The sequence below is a fragment of the Acomys russatus genome, chromosome 7, assembly GCF_903995435.1.
Source record: "Acomys russatus chromosome 7, mAcoRus1.1, whole genome shotgun sequence".
In the NCBI taxonomy this organism is placed as follows: domain Eukaryota; kingdom Metazoa; phylum Chordata; class Mammalia; order Rodentia; family Muridae; genus Acomys; species Acomys russatus.
The window spans coordinates 8,750,888-8,762,325 of record NC_067143.1 but is presented as its reverse complement, the minus strand read 5'-3'; the positions used below and the strand labels follow the sequence as shown (position 1 = coordinate 8,762,325).

The 11,438-nt window shown below is 51.9% G+C and overlaps 1 protein-coding gene across 2 annotated transcripts in view; it reads right to left on the bottom strand.

Annotated features, from left to right (window-relative positions):
• Positions 1-331: 331 nt before the first annotated feature.
• Positions 332-11,438, bottom strand: part of Nav2 (neuron navigator 2) — a 363,149-nt gene continuing 352,042 nt past the window's right edge. For both annotated transcript variants that reach the window (XM_051148610.1, XM_051148608.1), the window contains 6 exons: positions 11,110-11,264; positions 10,781-10,852; positions 9,703-9,899; positions 9,283-9,401; positions 3,061-3,264; positions 332-751 (listed from right to left, as the gene is read on the bottom strand). In XM_051148610.1, the coding sequence (XP_051004567.1) occupies positions 626-751; positions 3,061-3,264; positions 9,283-9,401; positions 9,703-9,899; positions 10,781-10,852; positions 11,110-11,264 (873 nt within the window). In that variant the 3' untranslated portion in view covers positions 332-625. The remainder of the gene's footprint in view (positions 752-3,060; positions 3,265-9,282; positions 9,402-9,702; positions 9,900-10,780; positions 10,853-11,109; positions 11,265-11,438) is intronic.

Here is an 11,438-nt window from a genome sequence, read left to right as displayed (position 1 = left end):
CTGGAATAGACAAAAATACCTCTCGGGGAAGGAGAGCACCATGTGGAAAACAGAGACTGTATGGTGTATTGGTGTCCCTGGGTGGCGCTCCAAGCGAGCGCCCTCATTAGCACCAATTCTTCCACGGAGGGTGGGCGGCATGGCTCTGGGGTGCTGGTGGCCAGACCCACGCTGGTGGGTCTGTGCTGAGGGAAGCCCTGCTGTCTGTGTTTCCCAGTTGTGTTTAGTCTTTTCTTTCTGGGGGTAGCTTGTGGAGGGTTGCTGTTGGGTTACAGGGCACCAAGTGGAATCTTATTATTATTATCATTTTAAATTTCATTTAATATCCTTATATTTTAATGGTGAGGATCCTTTCCCATGAAGTATCTTCGGCGTCTCACGGAGGTCACAGCAACAAGGCAAGCCGAGGATGAGAGTAGAACAGAGGCTGGTACAGTTGTCACCGTGGGAGGAGGTGGTCCTGGGCTGCTCCTGCAAGGGCAGAGTGCAAGGGATGAGGGTGTCTCGTTCCTGCCACTCTGCCCTGGCTTCAAGGCTGTGGCAGCCAGGGCTGGCTCAGGAAGTCATCTTCAGTATGAAATGGAGGATGCGGGTGGGATGGAGTGAGGAGAAGTGGGGACCTCAGTCACAGAGTGGACTCCAGTGACGAGTCCAGGATGTCGTCATGATGGCTGTTGCTGTTGGAGTCACTGTCATAGCTCTGGGGACTGGAGTAGTTGGCTGCCTCCTGCAACCTCATCAACATGTTCATCTGTGGGGAGAGCAGAGAGGTGAGAGTGCCCGTCCGTTTGCTGGGAAGCCCACCCTGGCCTCTTTGGAGTTCCTGCCACCTCTTCCAGACTCACCCCAGGCTCACAGCTCTCAGGAAAAGGCTGTGGACAGGGGCACAGTAGAGGGTTCAGATGCCAGCTTTCTGACTTACCAGCTGTATGAGCTTGCGAGGTTGCTTAGTCCTTTCTGGTGGCATTTCCTTACTGGCCAAATATAAGTATTGGTAGTTCCCGCCCATCACGTTGAGGTGTGGGTTGAGTCACAAAGCCCTACCAATGCCATGCCACAGCTGTTGCTTGTGGAACCCGGGGGTTTGACATCTGAGGCACGGGGGCTTCAGGAAGGGGAGGAGCAGTTTGCCAGGAGTGAAGCTTCAGGGCAAACAGTCTGCACCACGTCAAACACGAAAGCACCCAAGCCTCCATGCATGGACCGGACAAAGGGCTTATCTCTTGGCAAGCAAAGGAAAGGGTGTGCCGACCACTCAGGAACAGGCCACCTGGGGCCGAGCGAGCTTTAGGAGTGTGAGCTGTTGCCTGTCACCTTCACCTCAGGCAGAAGGAAGACTTTGTTCCTAACCTCCTGTGGCTGCATATTCTGTACTGGCCATATTGTGGGAACAGAGAGGGACAGCGAGAAATATCTTTGATTTTTACTTATAATTATAGACTGCATTTTGTATTTCATATAGGAAGTAAGTCAGGAGGGAGGGCCTCTCTGGGCTAAGGAGAAGGCTGCCATAGCAGACTATGAAGCCAGTTGCCCTCCAGATGCTGGGCAGAATCTCCCTTGGGGAACCAGGCTGGTCTCCCCTCCCTCACCCATCAGCTACTGTATGTGCAGCATCAGAACTGAGGAAGAGGTGAGGCTGAGAAGACACAGATACAGCGGCCAGTCCTCAGCAGTAAGAGTGTTTGTTGGCTTACCGGACACCCTCAGCGCCCATAGTGTACGGTTCTGAGGTAAAAGCTAGTCAGTTCAGCTAAAAGGAAGGACTCGTTCTCATGGGGGAGCCATCAGTAAGGAAGAGAGCTACTACAAGAGCGCCCCGTGACCTTAGGCAGAGAGAGATATGCCAGGCATCTGATTGGTACAGGGGTGTTTGTGGCAGCATAACCCCCCTTGGGGGGGTCTGGGTTTATTCTGAGAGGGCCGTACACTTTCCAAGTTTGATCCAAACGCTTTACACTACACGATTCCCCAAGTCCCACTTTTACGTAAGACATGACATGATGAGCTTGCTTGACTTCAGTAAGACCCCTGTGACCTTGGCCATGACCTTCAGGCCACGGGCAGACTCGCAGCATTGAATTCTTCTAAGCAGCTCCTATTCACAGCCTCAATAGTGTGGCTGTGCCAAGGCACCTACTGGTGGGACTCGGACAGCCCAGGTCACGTGCTGGTGTTTATTTGGTACACTGGCTCACCACGAGGGCTGAGGGCTGGAACGAGCTGCTTTGGCTGTCCTTCTTGAGAGCACTCTTTCCCATTAAGGAATGATGCAAGCAGTGCTCTTTGCTGGGCTTTTGTTGTAGCAGCCATGGAAGTTAGAGTGCGTTTCGGACAGGACGACAGTCATATACACATAGGGCCTTGGGCACATTTGCTACCTCATTTTATGTCTTTTTGATGAGTGCAATATAACTTAACAGGATGACTATGGACAAGTCTTGTATTGGTAGAGAATTATTGAAGTGATTGGGGCCTTATCATTGCTACCCAGGGTCTATACTCCTTCTCTCCTTTCTTCCTTCCTTCCTTTATTTATTTATTTATTTATTTATTTATTTAATGGGGTGGGGATGTGATTCTCCTAGCAAACCTTGGCTCGGTCTTCTCTCACTAGCCAGGAGAGCTGGGTTAGGGCTGTCAGTCTTCTTCCCGTGTCTCCTGCTCTTACCAATCTCTCATTGTCTGGCTTTGGTGCCAAGTCTTTAGCATGCCCTTGTGTTCCCTTGCTCTATAGGACAATATACAGTGGTGGCATTTCAAAAGAGGACACACAGTGGGGAAGAGAACATGTGTAAAGACATTCAAATGGGGTAGAAAAAAAAAAAAAAATCAAACTTTAAACCTTATACCAGAAAAACTTCAAGGGGCATGGAGGGGGGACGGAGCTAAAGGTCTTAATAAAAAAAATTAACACCATGGAAGAAGATACTGGAGAAAATCACCGCCATTAGTGGGTGAGTCCAGCCCTCCACAGCAAGGCTTTGTCATGCCCTATTCCCACAGAGCTTTGCCTCACACCCAGGCCATGACTTCAGTCACTAAGTGCTGTCAACTCACCAGCGGGTCTCCTTCAGCATCACTGGGGGGCACCTGTTTGCTTGTCGGGCCCTCCCGAGGCAGGGAGTAGCCATCAAACCCCACGTCCTCAGGTCGTAGCTGCAGGAGCGGAGGCCACTCATGCTGCTGTGGGCTGGCAGCCCACGGGTAGGTGTCCATTACCCACTTGGCGGGGTCCTCCCAGGGTGCACGCCTTCCATAGAGCTGTAAAGAGACAGGAAGGGCACAGTCTGAGACTCTCATGTGGCCCCGCTTTTGTAGCTTGATGAAAAACCGCTTAAACCAGCGTTATGGCTCAAATAGTATCCTGAATGGGGGACTAGAGGCTATGGTGGCAGGCTCTGGGGTCTCAGCGGCTTGGGCTCACTCTCAGCACTACTGCAAACTCACTGTGCAAAGCGCTGGCCTCTTGGCATTGCTGGTTCAACTTGATGAACTACCTCCGGGGAGCGAAGCAACCATCTGATGGGTGTGACTATTTCTACCATGGCCAATTTCACACTTCCACCATGAGCCCGCTGAGGGTTGGGTTAGAAAGTGCCAGTCTCTATTAACCTTCACAAGCTACCTCTAGAATTTCACTGGGCAAGCCTACTCGGACAGGGCCTCTGGCCCAGACTGGGTTCTGGGCAGCAATATGTCAAGGAAGGAGTCAGCAATGGGCCTGAAGAAATGAACCGCTGTGTGTGTGTGTGTGTATCCACATGCGTGCAAGTGTGCATGAGAAGGCCCAAGGTCAATGTTAGAAATCTTGCTCATTGCCTTGCACACTGCTGTCATTGAGGCAGATGCTCGGCTGAGCTCAGAGCTGCATAACTCAGCTGGTCTACCCGTTGGTTTCTCTGAGCATCCCATTTCTGCCTTCTGAGCATGGAGTTACAAGTGAGTCACCACATCCATTGGGAATTGGCTTCTGAGGGTCTGAACGTGGTCCTCTTCCTTGCTGCTTCTGTGACAAGCATTTGAACAGCTGAGCCCATCTCCCTGGCCTCTGAACCCTCATTTTCAAGTGTGTCTGACTCTCAGGGTGTTTTTGTGGGTTCCCTTGTTAAGCACAACACTAGAAGAAGACACTGTGCTCGGGCAACTGAGAGATGAGGCCTTTGCTGGTTCAGGAGTTTCAGACTTGTCCACCATGGTAACCAATTTATTGCCCAAAGAGCAAACTGTATCATTATTTAGTTTCATAGGCCAAAATATCCTGCTCTGGTTTCTTTTCTCAAGCCCCGAGGCCCTGACCCTGCAATAATTTTAAGGACAGTTCCTGACAGCCCTGTGAAGTATACATATTCTTCAAAGAATGGAACCCTAGGCTGGGTCACTTCTTGCAGTGAGGCTCTTAACCACTATGCTGCTAGGTCTAATGTGGCTGTTTTCTTTGCAGGCCACGCCTGACAGCGTTCTGGGTGCCAGGTGCTGAGGAGGAAACAGTACAGTGTCCTAATAGAAGCATCACTCCCATAGTTGACAGATGGCGGGGGCGGGGGGCAGCCCCAGGAAGGAAAAGAGCCATCACAGATCAGGTGTGCTACTCACTGGCCACTGGCATCAAAGCAGACGTGATAGGGCATGCTCACAGACAGGGCAAGGCAGGGCGGGGCTGTCTGGGCTATAAAAAGGTATTTCTACAGTAACTTCAGGGTACGTAGATGGAACATTCCAGACACCACCTCCCTCTGTGTGTGTGTGTGCGTGTGTGTATGTGTGTGTGCATGAGTGTGCGTATGTGTATGTGCATGTGTGTGTGTACGTGTGTGCGTGCGTGTGTGTGCCCGTGTGTCCACTCTCTTAGAAAGCTGCAGTGGAAAGGCAGAGGCAGATGCTACTGGGACCTGAACATAAGTGGGCCCAGCTCTAGCCTGACAGAACTCCACCTTTCCAAGTCACAGGCTCTCAGCTAGAAGGATCCAGAACCTAACGGCAGTGTCAATGTGAAAAGTCGGAAGGCAGAGCTGGATTCAAACCCAGGGCTCGGGCTTCCTCCTCTGGGCTTTTTCCTCTCACCTCACCCATGGGAACCTCTCTGAACCAACAAAACCATGTGACTCGGGCAGACCTGGAGCCTGAAAGCGGCCTGCCCAGCAGACTCCAGAAGCATGCCAACCGGCTCACCCACTCTCGCCGGTGGCTCCCCTCTCCTTGTGTCACCAGAGTCACTCCAGGTCTTAGAATCAGATTTCCACCCAGGATGCGCCCACCCTACCACACCTGAAATAAGTCCACCTCTCTGTATCAGTGGCTTCCTCCTTCACTTGACTCCAGCCCCTCCTATGACATCATCTACTCAGGTGCCAGCTCCCTGTCTCCCCACACGCCAATCTAAGCCTCTAGCCTAGTTTTGTTTTGCTGCAGCTCCCTCCATCTGGGGCAATCTTAGTCCTTGAACTCCGTCCCGCAGCCTAAAGCAATCAAGTGTGAACAGGAAGGAATCGAGGAAGAGGCAGGTGTGAGCCCCTCTGCAGAGGACACAGAAGCAGCTGGGGATAGTTACAGCTGAGGGAGACGATTGAGACGAGAAGCCTCTCCCTCCCAGGCCTTCTGAGGGAACAAGACTGCCTCTCTGAGGAGACCATCAAGGCTTTGGAACCACTAATGCTGAGGCTAAGCAAGCCCCCAGCACTTCCGAGGCCCGGTGGTTTGTCCACACTTGCTCTTCTTGATTTTTAGCCCCCACATCTGGGTTTCTAGAACCAGACCACTAAAACTGTCCCATAGATCACATTTCCCCATTTATGGACGAGAAGGCCAAAGCTAGCATGGGAGACTACCCGGGGTGTCAGGGGGCCTTGGTAACTGAGAAAAGGTCTCTTGAGTGTCCCTCCACTGATCCTGTCCTGTCCCTGCCATCACCAGTCCACCCCAATAGCAGGTCTTCTGAACTGCTCCACCCTGCAGACACCAGACACTTTGGCAAGTGTTTCTGATGACGAAATGGAACAGGACTGTGGACCGAGTCATAAGGTAAGTGTACGTAGGTACAGCAAACATTAGCTGTAAGAACAGAAAACACCTTTACAAGCCTTCCTACATTCCACAGGGCATGGTCAAGGCCAGGTGGCCATGAGTCAGTTGGACACAAGCAAAGGAAGTGATGCAATGCATCCGGGCTCTACTGCAGACTCTGGAGGGCAGTGGAGGGACAGCTGGGCAGGCAGACCTTCACTTTCCCCAGGGCTGGAGAGGAAAGCTATTGTCCTACTTGGTCAGTAAGAATGCTAGGTGATGGGACAACAGAAGCCAAGACACTGGAAACTAACATTTGGGCTGTGAGACTTCTGACCCTATGGAAAGCACAGGGCTCTTGGATATGCATGGCAGGACTAACAGGCACATTTAGGAAGCACTTCTAGGCATTTACTTACACGTACACATATACGTGCTTAACACACATACACATACACCCCACTACAGAAAAGACACTACAGCCTGAACATGCTGAACTGCGCTTTATCCACTAGGGGGCGATGCTGTATTTCCCCTAGGCAAGGATTGCCTGAATCTGATGGTAAAGGCTGACATCAGCAGAAAGGCCGTCCTGTGTTCTTATCCAGTCCCCCCCATGGCAGCCCTGTTCCTAACTCATTATATGCGACACCCCCTTTGGAACCTATTCTTGGGTCTCCACCTCTTCTCGGCTCATAGCGTTGGCCAAGGAAAGGCACACATGCTCTGAACAGCAGTGTGCTCTCCTGATGGCCACTGCGCAGGGTGAGGTGAGGAGCGAGGGACCCCAGACAGTGCATGGTACACACTGAGCTTGCCCTCAGAGGAAGCCATAGGAGAGAGGGGAGTGGAAATGAGTTTGTTTGTTTTCTTTAAAAAATAGCTTCTCTTGGTCTGGAGAGATGGCTCAGAGGGTAAGAGCACTGACTGCTCTTCCAGAGGTCCTGAGTTCAATTCCCAGGAACCACTCGGTGGCTCACAACCATCTATAATGAGATCTGTTGCCCTCTTCTGGCATGCAGGAGTACAAGTAGGCAGAACACTGTATACATGGTAAATAAATAAATAAATCTTAAAAATAGCTTCTCTTATCAAATGAAATCACATGCAGAACTCTGCCATAAAATCTAACACTAAACAAGGCATAGCAGTGCACACCTTTAATGCCAGCACTCAGAGGCAGAGGCAGGCAGATCTCTGTGAGTTCAAGATAGGGAGACCCGGTATCAAATAACCACAACAAAACAAAAAAAGCAAAACAAACAAACACACTGCCAAGTGTGGTAGCCCATGTCTACAATCCTTACATGCCGGAGTCTGAGGCAGGAAGATCAGGGCTTCAAGGCCAGCTTGGGCTATAGGAGATATCGTTTTTAAAACAACAACAAAAACTCATCCAAACTCAACCAATACTTTGTTCCCTGGCTACCTACAACAGTCTCCTTGTGAGTCTTAGGAGAGCCTGGGACGGCCTCAGCATCACAAGGGTAGCTGTAGCTGCCATTATGGTCACTCAGTCATTATAGTCTGCTGAGGGAGCTGGGATAAGGTTCAAGCTTTGGCTGGCCTTGGTTTCCTCTCCTGTATACTCACAGGGCTGCGGGGGTGTCAGGGGTGCGATGCCTGGCAGATGGCAAGGCCTCCTGAACCTCAAACTTTCACCTAAACCCTGGCAAGGAGAACACGGCAATTCCTTAGGAAGCAGCGGCCTCCAGAACTGCCTCCTGAACTCACTCACAAGGCAGAGCTCGGAGATTTGGGACAGGTAATCCTGACTCAGCCGTCTCCCTTCACTGCTTCCTCACTGAAGACAGGTCCTTCAGAGGACCTCTAAGATGCCATGGTGGCACATCTGCTTGCCCCACTCTGAAGCTCCTCCCACCTGTGGCCTTGCTCTTGGTGGGAAGAAGTGATGTCCCTCGTGCAATGGCTCCCCGAGCAGAAGCAAGTGCAAGGTGTCATCCCAAGCTATGCCTGAAGTCTCCCTTTCAGTTCAGCTCCACATGGGAGGGGCCTTGGTACCGCCAGCCACTGGGGGCCAAGAGGCCAGCTCAAGAATAGTGGTGCAGCTGGGCGGTGGTGGCACTCGGGAGGCAGAGGCAGGCGGATCGATGTGAGTTCGGGGCCAGCCTGGTCTACATAGCAAGTCCAAGGCAGCCAAGGCTACTCAGAGAAATTCTGTCTCAAAACTCGAACCCAAAAAAAAAAAAAAAAAAAAGAATGCTCTGTGTCAGCTTGGAGATCTTTGCTCAGCAGCTTCTGACATCTTCTACCTGACTGAAGTCATTCCCTTTCCTTTATCAGAAAGTCAAGTTGGGGCAAAGAGAACACAAGTGGGAGACTTCAAGGATGAGGTGGGCACAGGAGCAGCAGGAGTTCCTCCAGGTAACCACCAAAGCATGCCAAGCTGCAATGAAGAGATATACCCTTAGTAACTTCTAAGCTGAGTGTCAGTAGTAGATGCTCCAGATGCTGAACAGGAGGGATGTGCAGCCAGAAAAGTCCCAGAGCTACCTGTGAAGAGTCCTGAAGTCAGGTAGGCTAGAGGCCTAAGCATCTAGGATGAAGTTTAGAAGGTAAGGATTCAAACTCCAGATCCTCTGAGCTCCGATGTGCCTCAGAGAGAAGCCAGGGTCTTACTTGTGCTGAGTAAGTACTCTACCAGTGCAGCCTTGAACACACGACCTACCTCTCTCAACTTCCCAAGCAGAGGATTTTAGGAGTACATCATTCTGCCTAGTGGAATTCTGCCTTTGTTTGTATAATCTTTGGGCCTCAGTTTTCTCCTCCTGAAAAATGATAACAAAGCTGGACGCTGTGGGGCATGCCTGTAATCCCAGCACTCAAGCAGGCAGACACAGGTGGATCTCTGTGGGTTTGAGGATAGCCTGGTCTATAAGAACAGCCAAGGCTACAGAGAAACCCTGTCTCAAAAAAAAGAGAAAGCAATAAGATCTGCCCAGATCTTAGGTCTAACCCAAGACTTGAAACACATAAGAGAGATGAGCAAATTATGGGGTTCTATGCCTGCATCTGGTTTCGTTTCATATACGTCCCTGAGCTGGAGGCTTGATGGCCATGGTTTTGCTTAATCCTTACAACTCCTTGTGGCAGAATGATGCTATTATCTTCTCTATAGTGAGATGCTCTGTCTGGCATCACCCCACTAATAAGCAGCTGAGCTAAGACTTATGAATCCTGTGCCACACTGAGGGCCACATAGGGTCCCTAGCATGGACGCTTAAAGTCTGAGGAAGCCAAAAGGAGCATGCATCTCACCTGGAGTCCTTCTCTGACAGCTTCCAGGAGGTAGGGGATGATGGAGTAGTTCCACAGGTCAGTGAACCACACTCTGGAGCCATCCACGTCGATGGGACATGACAGGAAGAGCCGGGGACCTGGGGGCCACAGTGAGACATGTCATGACTGAATTGCTGTAGGCTGGTGTCAGGAAACTTCCTAGTCTAAGCTTTTCTCACTGGAGGGATACCGCTTTCTCTAAGCAGTGGTGGGACTGATGGCTTGAGGTATCCCTCTTCCCTTCTTGATCTATCTCTGAGGACAGTGTGACATCTCTGCTGAGTACTGTCCTAGCCAGGACCCAGAGGATAATCCTTGAGGGAGCCAGGGTTCTCTGGAGATTACTACCCATTCCTTCTATCCAGCCACTTGCCCCAGCGTGCCTGGCCTCCCACCTACCGATGGTGACATCCGAGGAGCTGTGGGCCTCCAGGAAGCGGTTGAGGTGATGCCAGACCTTGGGGATCCAGTTGATGATTTTCACTAGCTCTGTGTTGCGCACCCGCCCACTGATCTCCGTTTCCATGAGCTTCCGCCTCAGGAAGCGGCCGAGGAAACCTTTCACAGGCTCTGTGTGGTTGGCACAAAGCACCCACCTAGGAGAGTCAAGGAATGCCCTTTCAACCACAAGGGTGCCCAGAAAGCATGGCAAGCCTCAAAACCCAAAGTGTAGGTGGGCATGGTGGTGCATGCCTTTAATCCCAGCCCTTGGGAGGCAGAGGCAGGCGGATTGCTGTGAGTTCGAGGCCAGCCTGGTCTACAAGGCAAGTCTAGGACAGCCAAGGCTACACAGAGAAACCCTGTCTCATAAAGAAAGAAAGAAACAAACAAACAAAAAACCCAAAGTGTGTGGGAACAGAAGGTGAGCGCACTCATTGAGGTGGAGGCTGCATTTAGTTCATCTTAGAGGGAGGCCTACTTGGTGGCCAGGGAAAATGTGTTCAGGGTCTAGGCTAAGGTGATGAGGTCTGCCTCCCACCTGGAGGTACAAGCAGGGTTGAGGGCATGGTACAGGGTGCTGAGTGGTGCCAGGGCAAGCAGTATCGCCATTTTGCATGGAGCTAGACTATCCTTGGAGGGGCGCCCAGCCATTAGGGATTCACAGCAGATAGAACTGGCAGGTCCCCAGACCCTGCCAAGTGGGGCCATTTAAAGGTAGGGGCTGCCATGGCTCATGCTGCACAATGGCCAGTGACTGAGAGTCACAGAGACCAGAGTGCAGGCTTCTGTTCTGACTGGTGTATGGCTCATAAGTCACCAGGTTCCCTGAGCCTCCGTTTTGTTCATTGTAAACACAAAGGTAAATGGAATTACGTAAGGCCGCTGTGAGAACTGAGTGAGGCGAGGTGAGCCAGAGAAAACGCCCTGCACAAAGTCTAGCACACAGCAGACGCTCGGAGGCGGCTGAGTGCCCAACCCTTCTTTCTTCCTTTCTCTGTGCTCTCCATCTGCTCGCGCGAGGGGCGGGATATCTTACCTGAAGTTATGATGAAGCTGGAGGTTGGGAGTGGAAGAGGTAGCCTGGTTCATCGTGCCGATGATGTAAGGGCTGCAGGACGCACAAGGTGAGAAGCTTGGAGTCAGGGGTGAGCTGGAGAACTGCCCGTGGATGGGTGGCTGCCTCCCCTCCCATCCCCCCCACAACCCCCAACCCCCCCACCCCACTTCTAGCTGCATATTCAGCACATCACTGTCATGCTGGCCTGGTTCACCAGCATGCCCCTCCCCTCCACCTCATCCTCCCTTCCCACCCCCCCACCCCACCCCCCGCATCCCCTCCACCCCGCCCCGAGAACTAGCCTTTACCATTTATGGTATTTGCAGTTAAGCAGCCCATTGAAGATCTCTCCCAGAGAGCTCACGTGGTGCAGGTTGTCCAGGATGATGACCAGCGGCATGTCCACGGCATTGTTCTCACTGTTGCACTGGTCGGCCAGGTTGGACAGATACTGGCGCAGTTCCTATGGAGCGCAGCATTATGAGCTTGGAGTCGGGGAAACCCACACACTCCGGGCCTTCACTGACCAAGGCCAAGGCAGGAAGAAGGTCCCCCTTACGAAGTCACGCCATGGACACAACCTGAGAACCTATCTGTCACAGGGCATCAGTGGGGTACCGCGGGGATGCTGTGGGCA